We start from the raw sequence: 20,759 nt of genomic DNA, 5'->3' as shown, positions 1-20,759 counted from the left end.
GGTGGTAAGTGTACAATGCAGTATGCAGATGTTTTGTTGAACTGTACACTAGAAACCCATTTGGTTTTATGAACCAACATCACTTTAATAAATTAATTAAAAATAAAAAAATAAATAAAAAGCTGACCATACAAAGTATTGGTGAGGATGTATAAAACCTGCCGGTGGGGAGGCAAAATAGCAATCACTTTGGAGGGCAATTTGCAATTACTTAAAAAAGTAAATACACATTTACTCTGTTACACACCCATTCTACTACTAAATATAGAACGAAGAGAAATGAAAGCATATGCCTATACTAAGATGTATTTATAAATGTTCATAGCAGCTTTATTTATAATAACCCCAAATTTTAAAGAACCCAAATGTCATCAACAAACAAATGGGTAGGCAAACTTTGGTACATTCACACAACAGAAAACTGCTTACCATTAAAAAAACAAAGTACTGATACGCACAAGAGCTTGGATAGATATCAAGGGTATTATGATGAGTAAATGATGCCAGACAAAAAAAATGGTGATGATTCCACTGATATAAAATTTTGGAAAATGAAAATTAATCTACAGTGACAAAAAGCAGATCATTGATTGCCAGAAAGGGAGTGTGGGAAGGAGTGGAGAGGGGAAGTAAAAAGGAGCAATAAAGATAATTTTGGGTGAGGAATATTTTCATCCTTTATTGGATAATGGTTTTATGAGTGTATGCATATGTCAAAAGTTATAAATATGTTTAAATTTAAATATGTGCAGCTTATTGTATCTCAAGTGCCTTAATAAGGTTGCTCTTTAAAAATCCCTCTGTAATAGAAAGCCCAGAAATAGACCTACATGAATATAGTCATGTGATTGCTTACAAATAAGCAAAGGCAGTACAATGTAGCAAAGACAGTCTTTTCAACAAATTGTTCTGAAACAACTGGACATCCACATGCAAAAATAAAAATAAAAATAAAATAAAGAATCTAGACACTGACCTTACACTCATCACAAAAATGAACTCAACAAAGTTCACAGACCTAAATTCAAAATACAAAACTATAAAACTCCGAGAAGGCAGCATAGGAGAAAACCTAGATGACCTTGGATGTGGTGATGACTTTTTAGATACAACACCAAAGGCATGATCCATGAAAGAAATAATTAATAAACTAAACTTCATTAAAATTAAAAACTTCTGCTCTGCAAAAGACAATCAATGCCAAGAGAATGAGAATACAGGCCACAGACTGGCAGAAAATATTTGCAGAAGACACATAAATAAATTATTGTTATCCAAAATATTCAAAGAACTCTTGAAATTCAACAATAAGAAAACAAACAACTTGATTAAAAAATGGGCCAAAGACCAGAATAGACACTTCAGCAAAGAAGATACTCAGATGGTAAATAAGTATATGAAAAGATGTTTCACATCATATGTCATCAGGGAAATGCAAATTAAAAAAAATGATATACTACTACCAGAATGGCCAGAATCTGAAGCACTGACACCACCAAATGCTGGTGAAGATGTAGACTACCAGGAACTCTCATTCATTGCTGGTGGGAGAGCAAAATGGTACAGTCACTTTGGAAGAGAGTTTGGTGGTCTCTAAAAAATTAAACATACTCTTACTAAGCAGTACAGCAATTATACTTCTTTGTATTTCAACCTAAAGGAGCTGAAAACTTATGTCCATGCAAAAACCTGAGCACAATGTTTATAGCAACTTTGTTCATAATTGCCCAAACTTGGAAGCAACCAAGATGTCCAGCAGTAGATGAATAGATAAATAAGTTGTAGTACATCAAAAAAAAATGAAGTATTATTCAGTACTTAAAAAATGAGCTATCAAGGGATAAAAAGACATGGAGGAAACTTAAATGTAAATTTGTAATGAGAAAAGCCACTCTGAAAGTGTGTGATTCCAATTATATGACATTCTGGAAAAGTCAAAACTATGGAGAAAGTGAGAAGATTAGTGTGGGGATAAATATGCAGAGCACAGGCAAAGGCTTTTAGGGAAGTAGAAATACTTTGTATGATACCATAACAATGGATACACATCATATACATCTGTACAAATTCATAGGATATATATTACCAAGAGAACCACTAATGTAAACAGTAGACTTTGGGTATTTTGAAGTATCATAGGCTCAGCAATCATTACAAATGCACTGCTCTAGTGGTAGATGTTGATAATGGAGAAAGCTATGCATGTGTGGGGGCAGGAGGTATATGGGAAATCTTCGTGTCTTCTCCTCAGTTTTGTTGTAAACCTTAAACTGCTCTAAAAAAAAATAAGCCTTGGTTTTTAAAAGTCCCTCTGTCTGCTCTATTGAGTTCACTCTAGGAAAGTAAGAGTGGAGGAGAAACCATTTATAGTGGTCCAGGTGAGAAAGGCCAGTGTCTCGAACTAGGTTGGCAGTGGCAAAAATGTAGGGAAGTGGGCAAACCTGTGAGACATACAGGAAGTAAAACCCACAGGATTTGGAGAATATCTACCATATCCCAAAGGTCAGATAATTCTGGCTTTGCAAACCAAGGAACTAGGGAAAATTCCATTAGCAAAGTCTCTTTCACTGGTTACTGACTCGCTAAAAATAAATGCAAAGAAGAGCAAGGAAAAGAAGAAAGAGAAGAAGATGGAAGGTACAAGTACATAATTTACATAATATTATTCAACAGGGCCTCTTGATTTTTAAAAGAAGGGCAGGAAAATGAGATTTAAGATGGGAGATAAGAGTTCTAAATTCAAAACCAAGTACTATATGCACCTATTATGTTCACAGTACTTAGCCTTTCCTGTCCATGATCAAAATGTTTATAATATCACCTTTAAAAATAAAATATAACAAAGTGACCCTTTAGATTTGTATGTTTGCTTGTTTACAAAGTTGTTCCATATATGTGATCTCCTTTAATTATCACATCAGACTTTTGAGAATATATATCATTGGTCACTATTTTCTGATGAGAAAACTGGGAAAACAATTTTTATGCTGTAGAAGCAACATGAATTTTGAAGTAATTCAGACCTGGATTTAAATGTCTGTTTGGTTGTCATTTATTCAACAGGAAATCATTCAGAGAATTATTTCTCATTTTAGTTTTTTCAGGCTACTTTGCTTATAACTACCCTTCTCACAACTTCCCATTGGTCATTTCCTACTGTTAGCAACCCCTTCCATAGCCACCCTTTACTGGGTATAAATAAGAAAACTCCTGGCTGGCGTAGCTCAGTGGATTGAGCGTGGACTGTGAACCAAAGTGTCGCAGGTTCGATTCCCAGTCAGGGTACATGCCTGGGTTGCAGGCCATGACCCCCAGCAACTGCACATTGATGTTTCTCTCTCTCTCTCTCTCTCTCTCTCTCTCTCTCTCTCTCTCTCTCTCTCTCTCTCTCCCCTTCCCTCTCTAAAAATAAATAAATAAAATCTTTAAAAAAAAGAAAACTTAAGTCAGTCACAGCATTCTAAATATTTAAGTGTTAGAAAATCCATGCGATACAGCCTCTACTTCCCCTTCTCCCCACTTTACAGAGCAGGAAACTGAAGCTGAGGGAAAGGAAGATTATATTCAGTTTGTAGGCAAGCAGTTCTCCTGGCTCCGAGACCTACGCTATTTCCATTCTACTTTCCTGCCAGCCCAGCTGACTCAATTACTTCTGAGCAACCTTAGTTAAAAGCTTTTGTGGGCCCTGGCAGTTCAGTTGGTTACAGTGTTTTCCCCATACGCCAAGGTTGAGAGTTCCATCAGCTGTGAGGATACATACAAGAATCAACCAATGAATGCATAAATAAGTGGAACAACAAATCTATGGTTTTCTCTCTCTCTTAAAAAAAAAGTTTGGTGGAACTAGAGTTTCCACCTATTCAAATAGATTTTCAAAATATCTGCATTTAAATTACATATTCCTGTTTCCCATTACATTAGGAAATTGAGAATTAGTTTTGTTACAATTAGACATTTCTATGAATGGACTGCTCCTTTACCATAAGGACTAATTTGTGAGATTCCTCAGCAAGAAAGAAGAATGTATTTGGGATACATCCAGGTAAAGCTGGGGCCATTAAAATCCTAGGGCATAATTTTTTACCTCCTCAGGCCTTTGGGTTCTGTAAAGTTCATTTATAGCCCTGTTCCAAGTGCCTTTGACATTGATAAGTCTAGCTAAAATAGCAATGAGATGGAAGACTAGTTAAGGTTCCACTAATGTGGAAGATAGAACAAATTGTGTCCTTGCTTCAATGTCTTCATTGGAAAATATAACTGATCATACCATTTCTCTGCCTTTAGGATTAAGTTACCTCCTTTGATCAGGGTAAATAAATGCTTATGATGCTTGGCTGTGAACAACATAAAGACATTGTAGATGCTTGTAAAAAGTAGAAGAGGATTAGATTAAAATCTGCACAAGCCTGGGACAGATAGACCCAGCCAGATCTAAAAGTCTAAGGAATTTAAAAGCTGGGGAGGCACAGGGCCCCTGTCAACACAAAGGAAACCTCCTTCCCTATAGGTCTACCCTTCCATTGCCTCCACTACTTCATTTCCACCTGCCTCTCCATCTTTCTGCAGGGACTATGAGACCTCCTCCACAGAAGAGCAACTGCAGTATCCCATGTCACCCTCCACTACTGGCTGTCCACCAAGAGGAAGAAAAGCAGTCCTGTGAAGGTCCCAGTCTTCGAATAGTGCAGCTTGCAAGCTTACAAATATACAAAAGCAATTTAGAAAAGAAATTGCCTGTATGTAACAAACGTCTGCAACACCTTGGACAAAATTGAGGTCCCTGTGCACATGACATGAGTGTTTGGTGTTTTTGTGTTTGCCTGCTTGCCTGGGTGACTTTTGCCTTTGAACATTTGGATAGGTGAGAAGTGTGTCAGGTTGGAGGCATTTCCAGACAGGAAAGGGGGAAGAAATGAGGCAGAGATGATTACTGGTTCCCAGGGAGAGGGTTCATAGAGCAACTGGTACCATGCCACGAAGCCCAATCAACACCTAGAGAGGAATCTGAAAGATATCAACAAGTATCTGCTGACTTGGCAATAGCCTGTCTTCCATTTGTAGAAGACCCTCCAGTCCGCACTTCTCAGTCTGCGTTGAATGTAGTCCCTAGCCTAAGGGGCTGATACTCCTATTGCTCCTCCCACACACCCACAGTGTCTGTTTTGAGATTGGACTTCGGAACCAAATCTGCAAGTGCTGGCCTCTGGGAGCTGCGCTAACCCTGTCCTCAAATAAAGCCCCGGTTTAAAGCTTCAGCCCTGGCGCCTAAAACCAGGTCCAGGAAAGCAGGAGATACCAGGGAGCTAGGGTCTTCCTGGGCTAGAGCGATCCTCTTCTGCTTTCACCCACGCTGCAGCAGCACTTGTTTCTCCAAAGCCACTCGGCATTAGTGCGCGGGGTGGGGAGGGGAGGGGAGCAGAGGGAAGGGAAGGGTGGGGAGGAGAGGGGAGGGGAAAAAAAGGAAAGGGGAGGGGAGGGAGAAAGGAGGTGGGAAGGCAAGGAGGCCGGCCCGGCGGGGGCGGGACCGGACTCGCAAACTGTTGCATTTGCTCTCTACTTCCCAGCTCACCCTCTGAGATCTCAGGGAGCCAACGTGCTGGGAGAGGCTAAGGGTCCCGAGCAAACCTGGAGGTAGAGGAGGCAGCGGAGGGAAAGTGACCAAGCTAGCCGCTCCAGTGCGGGACAGAAGCCGAAGGGACGCCCGCGTCAGCCCTAGCCGGGCTGTGGCGGCTGCCAACGCCTCTTGCAGCGCAGCGGCTTCGAAGCCGCCGCCCCGGAGCTACGCTTTTCTCTTCGGTGAAGTTTTTGAAAGCTGCTAGAGACTCAGAGGAAGCGAGGAAAGTACCCGGTAGGACTGACGGCTGCTTTTGTCTTCCTCCCCTCCACCCCGTTGCCCCTTCCTGGGGCTCCTCTCCTGCTGCTGCCTCCTCCCGCTCCCTTCTACCCCCCCCCCGCCCCAGACACGCACTTCCCCTCCACTCTAGTCGGCCCAGAGCGGCCAGCCCGAGTTTGCAGAGAGGTAACTCCCTTTGGCTGCCAGCAGACAAGCTAGCTCTGCGTTGCGAAGACTGCTCTGGTGAAGCTAGGCGATCTCGGAGACGCTTCAGCTGTACAGCCAGGACCTGCCTGGTTAGGCGACACGCCGGGGTGAACCCCTAGGTTCCCCTCACTCCCTCTCCACCTCGCCCTGCACGCCCCCGCCCTCTAGCCATTTTTCGGGACCAAAGATCAAAGGATGAAAAGGCAATCAGGTCTTCAGTAGTCCAAAACAAAAACAAACAGAAAAACCCCATTCAAACCCGAACAAAACTGAAGGGAAGGAGGGAGAAAAACAATAACCAGATTCCATTTGCACCTGCTTCGGTGGACACAATCTGGAAGACACGGAGAGTTGTGTTTTGTTTTTTTTCTTTCAAGATCTGAGCATCTATTGAATCTATTGCAAGTATTGAACAGACTGAGAGCCTAGCAGGGCAGATTTTGTCCAACGCGTGTGTTTTCCTTTGCACAAGACTTTGAGGCTGTCAGAGAAATTTCGTGTGGTTATTCCTGCAAGTTTCTTTCCCAGGAGCTTCCCGCAGGTGGGTAGCTAGCTGCAGTGACTACCGCATCACAGCCTGTTGAACTCTTCTCAGCAAGAGAAGGAGAAACAGGATAAAGGAATTAGGTGGAAGATTCAACCAAGCTCAAGGATGGAGGTGCAGTTAGGGCTGGGGAGGCTCTACCCACGACCGCCGTCCAAAACCTATCGAGGAGCTTTCCAGAACCTGTTCCAGAGTGTGCGAGAAGTGGTCCAGACCCCGGGACCCCGGCACCCGGAGGCCGCGAGCGCAGCACCTCCTGGCACCCATTTACAGCAGCAACAGGAGACCAGTGCCCGGCAGCAGCAGCAGGGTGAGGATGGATCTCCCCAAGCCCAGAGCAGAGGCCCCACAGGCTACCTGGCCCTGGAGAATGAACAGCAGCCTTCACAACAGCAGTCAGTTCCCGAGGGCCACCCGGAGACTGGCTGCATCTCAGAGCCCAGAGTCCCTTCAGCTGCCGGCAAGGGGCTGCAGCAGCAGCCGCCAGCACCTACGGACGAAGATGACTCAGCTGCCCCATCCACGTTGTCCCTGCTGGGCCCCACTTTCCCGGGCTTAAGCAGCTGCTCCGCCGATCTTAAAGACATCCTGAGCGAAGCCGGCACCATGCAACTGCTTCAGCAGCAGCAGCAGCAGCAACAGCAGCAGGAGGTAGTATCTGAAGCCAGCAGCAGTGGGAGAGCGAGGGAGGCCGCTGGGGCTCCAACGTCCTCCAAGGACAACTACCTAGGGGGCAGTTCTGCCATCTCGGACAGCGCCAAGGAGTTGTGTAAGGCAGTGTCAGTATCTATGGGCTTGGGTGTTGAGGCTTTGGAGCATCTGAGTCCTGGGGAACAGCTTAGAGGGGATTGCATGTATGCTCCGCTCCTGGGAGGTCCACCTTCTGTACGTCCTACTCCTTGTGCCCAACTGGCTGAATGCAAAGGTTCTCTGCTGGATGACGGCCCAGGCAAGGTCACCGAAGAGACTTCTGAGTATTCCCCATTCAAGGCAGGCTACCCAAAAGGGCTGGAAGGCGAGAGCCTGGGCTGCTCTAGCAGCGCTGAAACAGGAGTCTCCGGAACACTTGAGCTGCCATCCGCCCTGTCTCTCTACAAGTCTGGAGCACTGGAAGAGGCAGCGGCTTATCAGAGTCGCGACTACTATAACTTTTCACTAGCCCTGGCCGGGCCGCCGCCCCCTCCGCCGCCTCACCATCCTCAAACCCGCATCAAGCTAGAGAACTCACTGGACTATGGCAGCGCCTGGGCAGCTGCAGCGGCGCAATGCCGCTATGGGGACCTGGCGAGCCTGCACGGTGGGGGTGCAGCGGGACCCAGCTCAGGCTCACCCTCAGCTGCCTCCTCTTCCTGGCACACTCTCTTCGCGGGTGAAGAAAGCCAGTTGTATGGGTCCTGTGGCAGTGGTGGTGGCGGCAGCACAGGGGAGGCCGGGGCTGTAGCCCCCTATGGCTACACTCGGCCACCTCAAGGGCTGGCTGGTCAAGAAGGCGACTTCCCCCCATCTGATGTGTGGTATCCTGGCGGCATGGTGAGTAGAGTGCCGTATTCAAGTCCCAATTGTGTCAAAAGCGAGATGAGCCCCTGGATGGAGAGCTACTCTGGATCTTACGGGGACATGCGGTAAGTTTCCCCGTTTAGAAATGTCTTTCAGCCTTGAGTCAGTCTGTGTTCTGGGGTATATCTTCTCTCCGGGTGAACACTCTGCCGCTGGGAGAGCCCAATGAGGTTCCATAGAAAGAGCTGCCCTAAATCGGGAGGTTTACCTGGACTCCAGGCCTGCCTAAGATTTCACCGTAGTGCTCCCAACCCTCAGTCTGCGTCCCAATAACTGCTGCTAAGACCCTGGATGCTGGTTCGTACCCTTCCAAGTTCCTTGACAATTCTCCACTCCCGGCCTCCTAAAATCCTGCCTGACTCCCCAGGTCTCCAAACTTAAATCCAATTGCAAGGGCCACTGTCGGAAATAAAGCCCTTAATCTCTCCATTAATTTTTCTCCTCAACTCCCCAAATCTGTGAATGTGGAAAAAAATATGAGCAGTTTCTCTTAGAGTCTGTTAAAGTTTGCCCTCCAGCCTGTGACCAGTCTTGGCAGGTTAGAGGCAAAAAGACTGGCCCAAGGTTTTCTAAGCCCGCCTCCTTCAAAAAGATAAAATGGAGTGTGGGATTAGACGAACAAGGTGGTCTCTGAGTTCTAAGGGCCCGCTGTGTGAAGAAGCGGTGAAATTCCTTCCTTGGCAACAATTGAGGTCTTGCCCAGGGATTGGAGGTCAGCACAGAGAATCCAACCAGGCACGAATAAGGACAATTTTCTTAGTGAACACTGGGCAGGATTTACCCTCACAGTTTAACTATGTTGGAAGTAGTTGCTTGTTGTTGTTGTTTTTCTTGTAAATAGTTTATTTTTCTCTGTGGATTATAACAGATCCTCAGTCCTCTACTTCAGGTTTGCATCAGATCTATAAAGAGAACTTTTTTAAGTAAAGACTTTAACCAGGCGAGTCTGATTTATAAAAGTGTTAGAAAAAGTTTTAAAGTATTTCCTGAAATTCCAGAGTGCTCAGAAATCTGATTTTGGGAGGAAGGAGTAAGGCTTTTCAATACACTCCTTTATTATAAGAACATTTTCAAACATGAGCTGTTACCTTTAACAAATTGATTAAGAACTGTTAGGGACGTATGAGCTACAACCTTGTCCAAAACTTTTAATTAGAAAATGAGAAAAGAGGCAGTCAGTTTCATCTTGCTTATTAAAAATCTTCCTTACCGCAGTTTTTCATTTTTTTGCAGATCATGTTGATGATTTTTCCCAACAAACTGATATATTAGTTTATCTCTGTGAGGGAGGGACTATATTGACTGTGGAACTAACTCCTCAAGTTTGCTGGGTGCTGATGTCCCCATTGACTTGTGTATTGTTCTGCATATAGCTGTTGTTGACTATATCTGTGTTATTTTTATCTGTGGCTTTTCAAATTTCATTGTTAGTGTTAGCATCTTTGGCAACTTAAATCAAACAATTTACCTCCTTTCACTGATGCTTCTGTTCTTGGAAAGTTGATAGCATGGTGTTAGAAAAGAGAGCGGAGGATAAGATTTCCTAAAATATTTTCTGGGCTATTGAAAAAACATCTTCTTACCAAGCTTTACATTCTATTAGGGTTTTAAAGTTTGATTTACAGGATTTTTAAAGGGTTCATTTATAGCGTTTTTTGCGAAGTGGTTATACTGTCAGATAAAAGGTCTTTTTCATTTTCTAAGAACAGATTTACTTGGTAGGGTTAATTATTCTTTTGGAAGGGCTGTCGCTAGTCAGTGAAGCCCTCTTCTGCTGTGAACTTTTCTGGGGCAGGGGATATCAAAGATTCTTCTTGACCTACCATTAGGCTAAACCCAGACACTGGAACCTTCCCTCTTTTTCACATCCCCTCAAACTAACTCAGTTAACAGGGAGGAAATGTATGGTTCCACATATTTGTTAAGGAGTGGGTACCTTCCAAGAAACAACCTGAAATGTTCAGGAAGTGGTTATCAAGAGCAAAATGTTCCTTACTATCAGTTGTGCAGTAAGATAGGTGATTTTATCCCAGGTCTTAAGAGAAAAAGTTCTCTATTAGGAAGACTTGCTTAAATTAATGAGCTTAACTAATGAGAATTTTTCAGTATTCAAACAAAAGTACAAGATTATTGAATCTTCCCTGGTTTCTGATTGCTGCAATGGTTATGGCAGTCTGGTGAAAGGGAAAACTGGTGTTCCTATCCTGTGAGTTGACAAAAAAAATTTGATTTCTAAAATATAGAAAATTCTTGAGTCAGTTTTTTTGAAATACCAACTTCATCAGAATATAACCAATCCAAATCTAAAGTTAGATATTTTCTTACTTTTCTTTCTTCCCCTCACTTCGTAGAGGCACGATTTAGTGAAAAGTAAGGGATTTTCAAAAAGCCAAACCCAGAGCTTCTACCTTCTCTGCATTGCATGCCAACCTTGAGTTAAAAATCTCAAAATTCTAGAGGTCTCCAATAATATGTATTGGATTTTCCCCTTTCTCCAATTGTGTTTGTGTGTTCATATGCATTAGTTAATTGTAGAAGTGGAAATTTTTTAAACTTAGTAACTTGTGGAATAATTATATTTTTATATATTTACAATGTTTCTGGGGAGATAGGAGAGGCTGAAGGTGGACTTTATTTTTTTTTATTTACCATGTGGTTTGAACAGAAGGAATCATAAAAAGTGATGGGACTTATGTGCAACCCTGGTGATATTTTATGGAGCTGTCTTCTTTCAGAGATCAAACAAGACTACAACTTTGTTAATTGACCACTGTTCCATTTAACAAAAGTAGTGCCCTTTATATTCTGGCAAACAGAACAATAATATGACAAATATTTATTCTTGATAGTTAAGGCCCAGGGGAGTAAGAAATTAGAATTGTGGCTTAGATAAATTATCCAGTTGCAAAAAGAAAATTTAAATTTTCTCATCGCATTTGGTTCTGCTCTTCATAATAACTAATATTTGGGTGGTGCTTTAAGATTGACAAATACTGTCTTTCTCTATTAGTTATTTTGAAATAAGTCACTTTATTAATTCCCCTTTCCATCTCCTTTCCCCTCCTCAGTTGTCAAGCAACTTTTTATGACTACCTTTAACAGAGCAGTTTGTCTGTTTTGTAAAGCAGAATTTTGCTTTGGGATCAAGATAGACTGACTCTGTGTCCATGGGCCTTGAGGATCAGTATGTTGGGGAAAAAAATCCTTTCTCCATGGTCAGCAAATCACTGGTGGGTTCTGTCTGGGTACCAATAATCAAAATCTGAGAACCAAATAGCCACACTGGCTGGTACTTTTTTTTTTTAAATGTGTGCAGGGTGTAGCCATGGAAGGCTTCTCTTTGTCTACAGAGTATCTCTCTCAGGTCGACCAAAGGCTCATAATCAGTGATACACATTTTTGAAGACCCTTACAGCCTTCTAATTGCAAGCTCACTTTGTGGTGCTTTCTTGCCAGTGCAAATTTCACCTCATCAGACTTATATTCTTTCACCTGTACAATTGCATTTAATAGGTTGAATTTGCTGGCACATTTAATTTTCTTTAAGTGTTTTTTTACCTGTAGTAATTTGCTCATCTGCTGTACATGTATGCATTTAATACAAAGAATTCCTTGGCCTCCTCACTCGTATGTCTAATGTGGCTACCTACTCTTGGTGGAGTTAGGGATATGGACAATTTTATTATTTTTTTTTATCATGGTGCTATCGAGACTACCAGTTTCATTCATAACTCTACTCAAGAGGGAGCTTAAAGCTGGCTGGTGTAGCAAGTAAGGGGCTATTTTATACCCAAACTTGAAGTCATGATTCTGAAAAATAAAAAACAAACAAAAGTCAAGTTCTGTGAGGTTGGTAAGAAAGGGAGAAGGAAACCTCTCTCCACCCTCTCCACCCTCTCCTGCCACCATTTTCTCTTTGTTTGCAGCTTCTTCAAGTGCTGCCTGGCTGTCCCTGATTTTCTTTCTTTCCACTCCTTTCATGCTTTTGACATTGAAATGTAGACTCTTCTTCCTACTTTTCGGGATGTTTTTCTCAGTACTCCTGTGGAGTGCTCTTAAAATATTTTTTTTAATGTGGAGAGTAACAAATCAGATCAACCCCAATTTCTCTCTTTTAGGACTAGATGACTTGAGGGGATAGCAAAATGAATAGCTGGACTTTTTTTATCTTGAGGTTAGAACCTGATTCAACAATAGCTGAGACAGCTGAACTATATGGCTTGAGGACTTGGCAATTTATTGAAGTATTTTTCTGGCTACTGTCTCTGTCTCTCTCTTGATCTTTATTTTATTTCTTGGTGTCTACTGGTCATTTTGGCAACCTTTTCTCAAAGCCTGTGAAGAACTTGACCCTCTCCCCCTTGAGACAGCGCTGCCTAGGTCAGATCACCACAGTACTTTCATAAGAAGTACCTAATGTGCATACGAGGGTGCTTACTAGTAGTGTCTGGCTGGGCTTATACACAGGTGTAAATTAATCATTTGAAAACAAAGAATAATATTGAAAAACATTATTCTACCTCAGACTTCCTTTGCCAGCATTCTATCAAGTTCTGAGATGTTGAATTCCGAGTAAGTTATCTTCATCCTAACCACGAAGATGAGTTTTTTCATTGCTTGCAAAGTTATATACAGTTAACCAGTATTGATTAGCATTCATCATACTGAAGAGAATTATGAAAGCTCATATTTATATTATACTCTTTTCAAATAAAAGACCCAGTGTCTTCTGATTTATTCACTTGCACTCATGTAGATTTGAGCACACCAGAAAGTGCGTAGTGAATAGCCCTTTGTTAGTTGAAAAATAGAAATAGTTGCATTTTCTATAATATTTGTTTACCATGTGAGGAAAGCTTTGCAGAGCAGCACTTCAGCTTTTTCCTTGAAGCTTCCCTTCCAGTTTTTTTCTTGATGCTTCCCACCTGACAGATAATGTTTTAGATTGTTGCTCTGTAAGGGCTACTTTCAGTGGTTGCTGCATAGAGATGATAGACTGAATTATGCACAATTCCTTGCACACTCATGGGTACTGTCACCCATTCTCTCTCACACCAATTCCTGTCGCCAACTTGTAAGCCACAGCAGGATTGAGAGTGGCTCAGCTCGAGAAGCTTATAGCTCTAAAGTGCTGATTACTTGAGAATGCTGCCATTTTAAATCAGGCAGTACCTGAATTTTATTTTTTAATGACAGCTTTATGAGACATAATTCACAAAATATATAATCCAGCAATTTAAAGTGTACTGTTCAATGATTTCAGAATATTCAGAGTATAGTCATCACTCCAATCAATGTTGCAACATTTCAGTCACTTAGCAGTCAAACTCCCGTCACCCAACTCTGAGCAATTATCAATCACCAACCTACTTTCAGTCTCTGTGAATTTGCTTATTCTAACATTTCATATAAATAGGATCATATATTATTGGCCTTTTATGACTAGCTTCTTTCACATAGAATAATATTCTCAGTGTTCATCCATGTTGAAGCACATGTCAGTACCTCATTCTTTTTAACAACCAAATAATGTTTCATTATATGGATGTACCACAATTCATCTATCCATTCATCAGTTGATAGACATTTGACTTTTTTCTACATTTTAAGTATTATAAATAATACTACTATGAACAGTTATGTATAGGAATTTTTTGAACATATGTTTTCAATTCTTTGGGTACATGCTTTGGAGTGGAGTTTCTGGGTCATATAATAACTCTGTTTAATCTTTTGAGGAACTCTCAAAACTGTTTTCAAAAGTAGCTGTACCATTTTACAATCTCACCAGCAATATATGAAGGGTCCAATTTCTCCACCTCCTGACAATACTTGTTATTGTCTCTCTTTTTAATTATAACTATCATAGTGGGTGGGATATGATATTTCAATGGTTACTATTTGTATATCCTTTTTAAGTTGTTCACTGCCAACTTTAGAAATGTAATTGTTCACTGACAGTGTTTAGAAATATAATTGATTTTTGTATATTGACCTTGTATCCTGCAACTTTGCTGAGAGTACCTGAGTTCAGAACACCTCTAGGACTTAAAAGGCAGAAGGTATTTGCTGCTGTGTTGAAAGTTAGAGCATACTTTGTTTTGTCCTGTGTGAAGGCTGCTTAGGGACGCTGTTCTCATTTTTTTTTTAGCTCTGAATTGGAATTGGTAATGACAGCCCTTTCCTAAATGAACAGAATAGTGTCTCTACAATTTTCAGGTCTTTAGAGAACAGTATGAAAGAAACCTAATAAAGTTTATTCAGTTAACAGTCTTATTTTTAGGAAAAACTAGGAACTATTACCAAGGGGATGAAGACTAGTCATTTCTATACAGAAAACTGACACAAAGAGATAAGAAATGCAAACTAGGCCAAAGAAATCACTAGCTATATTTGACTTATGCTTAGGTTTATGTAAACAGCTGGAGTCATAATTTTGTTTTTATATGTTGTCCTTTGGATAAAGTAAATGCCACCATCCTTTTTGGTGTGTATTTCTAGATGAGGAAATTTTTCATTTGCTTTTATATAATTTGGGCTTCTTTTCTGGAATTCACTCTACAACCATGAATCGGAGATAAAATTCACCTATAAAGGAACTAAACTCTTGCCTCATTAACACTCTAGGCTAAGGGTATATCTAATCAGCTATAGCTATTGTGTCCTGATAATGGTCAGTGAACTGTAGGCCACTGGACAAAACACCCTACTGGGACCTAGTTGTCTTCAGAGATCACCCTAATAAAGTTATTTTTAAAAATGTACCCATCAATCTACTACTCTTCAGTAAACACCTGGTATATGCCTATCTGTGTGCTAGGAAGAGACCAGGGTAAAGGGGACACAACTCAGGAAGAATATAAGGTCAATGCCCTCAACAACCTTATAACTATATTATTAAAAAATCATAAAGACAATACCATTCTGTCAGTATGATGAGATGCTGGATTGTATGATATGGGTTTTTGAAATGTACACCTTCAAAAAAGAAATGAATCAAAGTCAGCTGATGCGGTTAGCAGTATTACCTGTGACTACATTTTATCCTTTTTTGATTAGCGGGGGGTCATTATTAAACTCAAGCAGTAGATTATAGGTCTTGATGGCTAGTTCAAATACCGGAAGGTGATGCCTGGTAAAGACAATATGAATGAATTTGATTAAGGAATTGAAATATATTTCTACTTTTTAAACAGTGCCTCTCCAGTCAAATTAGTTACTACTGTCTTCCTCATTTCCTTTGGCTGTATCATTGCTCTTGCTGGAATAATGTTTTGATGTCTTTGACTATAGAACTCTGCAATATATGAGGAATTAATTAGATCAAGGGGATTAATGGGTCTAAATTTGGCTTGAGAGCCAATGAAAATTCCCAGTTCGGTGGTCAGATCAAGAATTACTAGTCTATTCTGAAGGTTTCCTTTAGACATGGTAACATGCTTTGAGGTTGTATATAAATGGGGTTTCAGGCTGTTGGTTAAGTGACTCAAGGGAGAAGACAAATTAAACAATTCTTGGAGTAAGGAGTACATGAAAACGTTTTTATAAGGGCTTTGCTAAATTAGATGATGTAGCTTTATAAAATAGCCTACTCTTTAATCAAGTGCTCTGTTCTCTGCAGGTTGAATTAACTTGCTTATGGAACTGTAGTTCTACCATATGGCCACGAGGGGGACTGCAAGTGTCCTGCAGCAGAATTTTCTTTCCTTCTTTTTTATTCTTGTATTGTTTATGCTATTACAGTTGTTCCAATTTTCCCCCTTTACCCGTTCCACGAAGCCCACCCCCACCTCCATAGTCAATCCCCATACCGTTGTCCATGTCCATGGTCCTTCATATAGGTTCTTTGCACCAGAATTTTCGTAGGAATGGTTGATCTCCTTTAGTATATTCAGCACATCACAGGCTAACTTGAGCCAGAACCACCTACTACCAGGCAATAAATAAGCTATGGTAGTACTTACTATTTTACATGGGATGTTGTTTCCCAAAGCTCAAAACATCTTAGTAACACTAACTCCTTGATAGCTTTTCCAGAAGTGGTGCAGGGAACAGTGACATCGGACGTATTCCAGTAGCACTTAACAGTTTCCAGAGCAGTTTTAAATTCTGTTATTGCATTTAATTCTCATTCTACCTTATACCAGTAGCCAGGTTTCATGGCATTGTAATATTCTTCATACTATTATAATGTTGTTATTTCCATTGTAAATTTTATGTTCAGACAAGGTAGGTAACATGTCTAAAGTAAAATAGCTTCAAAGTGGCAGAGCTGGAATTTCATCCCCATTCTTTCTTCCTTAAATTGTGTTCCTCTTTAATTAATCACATGGCCCTCTCACCTCATAGATTAAAAATAGGAGATTCAGAGAGGCACAAACCCTTAACTGGTATCAATAGTACAAACTGGTGAAGCTCTTAAGGCTCCTGGATCTCTTATTTACTAACCAGGTGGATGGATTGGGTTGTATGGGAGTTCTGGATGCCAGTAACCTTGTTATCCTGCTTTACAGACTGCATTTATTTAATAACTACTTACTGAGCATTTATTACATGCCAAATGTTATACTAGGCACTGGTGACACAGCAATGAATAAGGCAGACAAAAATTCCTCCTTCTGTGGATTCTACAGTTTAGTAAGAGGACACATGTAGATATATCAAAAGTGATATGTCATGACAAATAGCTTAGCACAGTGTGGGGGATACAGATTAATAGTGTGAGGGACAATTGTGTATTTGTCTGTCAGGGGGTGCCTTACTAAGAAGTTGATATTTGAGCAGAGACCTGAAGAAAGTGAGGAAGTGAACCATAGGGATATCTGGGGTTAGAATATTCCAGACACAGGTAACCATAACTACAAAAAGACTGAGGAAGGAGCAAAGTTGGTGTGATGAAGGGTATATAACAGGGAGGCCTGTAAGGCTAGTTTAAGTAAATGGAGAATAAGAAATGAGATCAGAGTTAATGAAGAACATCATAAGTTTTTGTTAGGACTCCATCTTTTACTTTGATATGGGGAACCATTGGAAAGTATTGAGCAGAGGAGTAATGTGATCCAACATTTTAGCATGATCCTTCTTCTTCATGTCTTGTACCATTTGATTTTTTGTACATTTGTTTGTTTACTTGTTGTCTATGTGATGAAGAGGCTGCAGGAGCAAGAGGGAAGCAGGGTGATGAGGCTACTGCAGTGATCTGAGTGAGAGATGATGGCAGCTTACATCAGGGTGGTCTTGCTGAAGGAGATGAGAAGATGCAGAATTCTGGATGTGTTTTGATGGTACAGGTGACAGCATTTACTGACAGATTAGATATTCATTGTGAGAAAAAGAAAGGAGTCAATGCTTATTGTCAAATTTTGCATGTGAACAATTTGAAAAATGTGATTACTATTTACTAAAATGGTGAAGATTGTAGGCAGAGCAAATAGGTATGTGGGTAGTTATGAATCAAGAGTTTGATTTAAGGTATACAAAGTTTGAATTATCTGGTGAACATCCTGATAGCTTCTTCTTAGTTTTCACGCAGTGCTCTCAGCTTTTCTGCTCTTCAAGATGATTATAGGGAACCTTAAAGATCACCTAGGCCTTTGGCACCCTCTCCCCTCTCTTCTTTTACTTTATAGAAACCTAGAGAAGGGTAGCGTCTTTACCTATCCATGGTAAAACAAGTTGGCAACAGAACTAGAGCACAAACTCAGTTCTCCTGGATTCCAACTTGATGTTTCTCTTCTCAGTGTTGTTCTGAGGCATCATTATGGGGAAAGAGTAAGTCTCTCCTTCTTGCCCAATCTTTAAACCACATAATTAAACTAAATAGTGAATAAAAGAACTGGAACAGCACACAGATTGGCTGTTGCCTCCAATCAAACCACAATGTTATTGTTATGTTTTTACTGAACCATATGCCAAAATAATTTATCCATGAAAAACATGGTAAGCAGATCAAAACTAGAAGCTACTGAGAATCTCAACAGAAATGGCCTGAGATTGTAGGATGATAAAGTTCACGGAACCTGGAAGACTATCTTGTCCCATTAGACTGTTCTATAGATGAGGTGCCTGAGACACAGAGATGGAAAGGAACTTGACCAAAGTCTCACAGAAAGTGAGTGTCATTTAGTCAGAGCCTGCTTTGAGAGTTAGCTATCTGTTGCTTCCTTGAAAAATATCTATGTTGGAAAAATGATTCCCCAGTCAGAACAGAGAATTATAGTAATAGTAATAATAATGGTAGCACTTACTGTGTGCCAAATTTTAGTGCCTTACATGGGTTAACTTGTTCAATTCTCATAACAACTTTGGTAAATAGGTAAGCCAGAGAGGTTAAGTAATATGCTCAAAAATCACACAGCAAGGAAGTAGGAAGGCTTGTGTCACATCAAGGATATATGACATGTAACTAGGAGATTCTAACAGTCATATAATACCAGCAGCTTTTCAAATTAGCTACCTGTTTACCTCTACCATCCCAAAAGACTGGTGACTAAGGTGACTCATTATGCACTGATTCTATTATACTCTACTAATCCTCACCAAGTAGCTGAATGCCTGGGGATTAAAGTAGAGGTGGAGTGACACAAAGGGGATGGTGGAAACGTTTGATTATTTACAATAGAGATTGGAAAGCAAAACTATAGAAATTCTTGAAAAATTCTTAGAGATCCCAAGGTGGTTAAAAATCTCAAAGCCCCACTACAGACCTGGACAATATGATGCCTCCTTAAATAGAAGAGCTATTAAGGTGAGAAAAATGAAATAGCTGATTATTTTGGAGTTCAGAGTTCTTTTATGTGTTTTACATATGTTAATTCATTTAATCCTAAAAATAACTCCCTGAGTTAGGCACTATTATCACGTTACTAGTGAGGAAGCTGACACAGAATAGTGACATAACATTCCCATGGTTATAGAACAAGTAGGTGGAAGAGCATATATTAGAATCTAAGCAGTCCAGATCCATAACACAAGTTCTTTTCCACTACATTTAGGGAAAGGAGTGTAACTCTTATTGTAAATGTTTTTAATGCAAAAACATTGTACCTGAACTTGAAACATTGGGCAACTACAATCCTTAAACTACAGCAGGTTCTTTTAAGATCTCTTAGGAGGAAAGGAACTTAACCAAGGTCACGTGGTGAGTAATTAGCAGAACCAGAGCTTGAATTTGAGACTCCAGACTACTAGGCCTCTTCATTCTGTCATTCTGGCTCCCTTCTCACACTGACCTATCTCCCTCCATTTCTCCTTTTGTACCACACTAACCCCTAACTTTTTTTTTAATTAATTTTCTCCATCAACAACATTGGACAGAGAATGGGGAAAATGGTCAAAAAATCCATCTCCTCCTAGATACTGGACAAATGAAGAAAAATGTCAGAATACAGGATTTTCCCTAAATAAGAAGGGGAAATCCCCAGTATGACAAGATGCTACCTTTGTCCTAGGCCCAAATTGGTTGTGCAAGATTCCATAGGAAGTCATGAATGTGGTTGTCAAATGATATTTTTGTTACTGTGGTAATGGAAGTAGGCAACTATTAAAGTCTGCTTCTCTCCAGATTTTTTAAAAAAGAAGGTACAATCTTGCTACTCACAAAAACAACTACTTAGACATTTATTTTGAAAATTGGCATTACATAAGAAAAAGAATCTAAACTTATATTGGGTTACTTTTCTGAAGCATTGTACAACCTCTGATTAGATGAAGAAATCACATAAATTGAGAGTTGGGAGTAAAGGTGGAAAGCCTGATGTTTGGGTGAGAAGGATTCCAAAACATGTTTTTGGGTGTGTTTACTGCTTCCATTTCATCTTTTTTAAAAAAATACAAAGGTTAGCAACTGTGTAGTCTGTGGGAGTTTCCAATTGTTCATTTGAAAAACCTGTTTGATCAGCCTTTTAAGTAAAAAAGACCAAATTAGACTGAGACATTTCAGTCACCAACTACCTAATAATAGACCAAAAATGTTAACCATGCTCATATTTTCAGGTGATGTGTCATTTGCTTTGGACATTTGCTGAGCCTTTCTGAGGTGTTGGATTGACTTCAAATATAGCAGGTCAGATGTGGAATTCAACAGGGTGGGCTCTTCTTTGGGGACAATGCTATTCTTCCAAATTCAGTTTTCTATCAGAGATGACCCCACAAGGTTCCGAAAAGCTGCTCTTAAAGCTTTAGGAGCAGTGAAACTGTGCATTATTTTCCAAAGCCTTCTAAATAATTCCCTCTAGTTGAGTTCAAATCCTCATCAGCTCTTGCCTGGATTAGTGCAGTGAGCTCATGCCTGCTCTCTCTCTAGTCCTCTCTGCTGGCCATTAATTCATGTTGTAATCATCACACCATATTAACGTTCCCAAAGTTAAGCTACAATATTGTTAGTATCCTCCTTTAAACATTCATTAATCTATAAGCTCCTTGAGGGTTGGAACTCTAATTTATCTATTCTCAATGCTTAGAACAGAGGAAGCTTTGCTGAGCAGTTATGTATGCATGTTTGAAATTATAGCCCTTTCCCATTTGCATATATATATAATTCAAAATTATTTAAGTCTGGTGTTTGGGGCTTCTTATTGTCTGGCTTATTTTTCCAGCCTCAGTACACTTAATTCCTTT

At 40.4% G+C, this 20,759-nt stretch overlaps 1 protein-coding gene across 1 annotated transcript in view; it reads left to right on the top strand.

Moving 5' to 3' along the window:
- The first annotated feature begins 5,578 nt into the window (after positions 1–5,578).
- Positions 5,579–20,759, top strand: part of AR (androgen receptor) — a 197,144-nt gene continuing 181,963 nt past the window's right edge. The window contains exon 1 of the mRNA XM_045847398.1: positions 5,579–8,206. Within this exon, the coding sequence (XP_045703354.1) occupies positions 6,693–8,206 (1,514 nt within the window). The 5' untranslated portion in view covers positions 5,579–6,692. The remainder of the gene's footprint in view (positions 8,207–20,759) is intronic.

The sequence above is a fragment of the Phyllostomus hastatus genome, unplaced genomic scaffold, assembly GCF_019186645.2.
Source record: "Phyllostomus hastatus isolate PE091 unplaced genomic scaffold, TTU_PhHast_1.1 phas_contig_551, whole genome shotgun sequence".
Lineage (NCBI taxonomy): Eukaryota > Metazoa > Chordata > Mammalia > Chiroptera > Phyllostomidae > Phyllostomus > Phyllostomus hastatus.
Note: the sequence above shows the minus strand (reverse complement) of the source record. Positions and strands in the feature narration are given on the sequence as shown.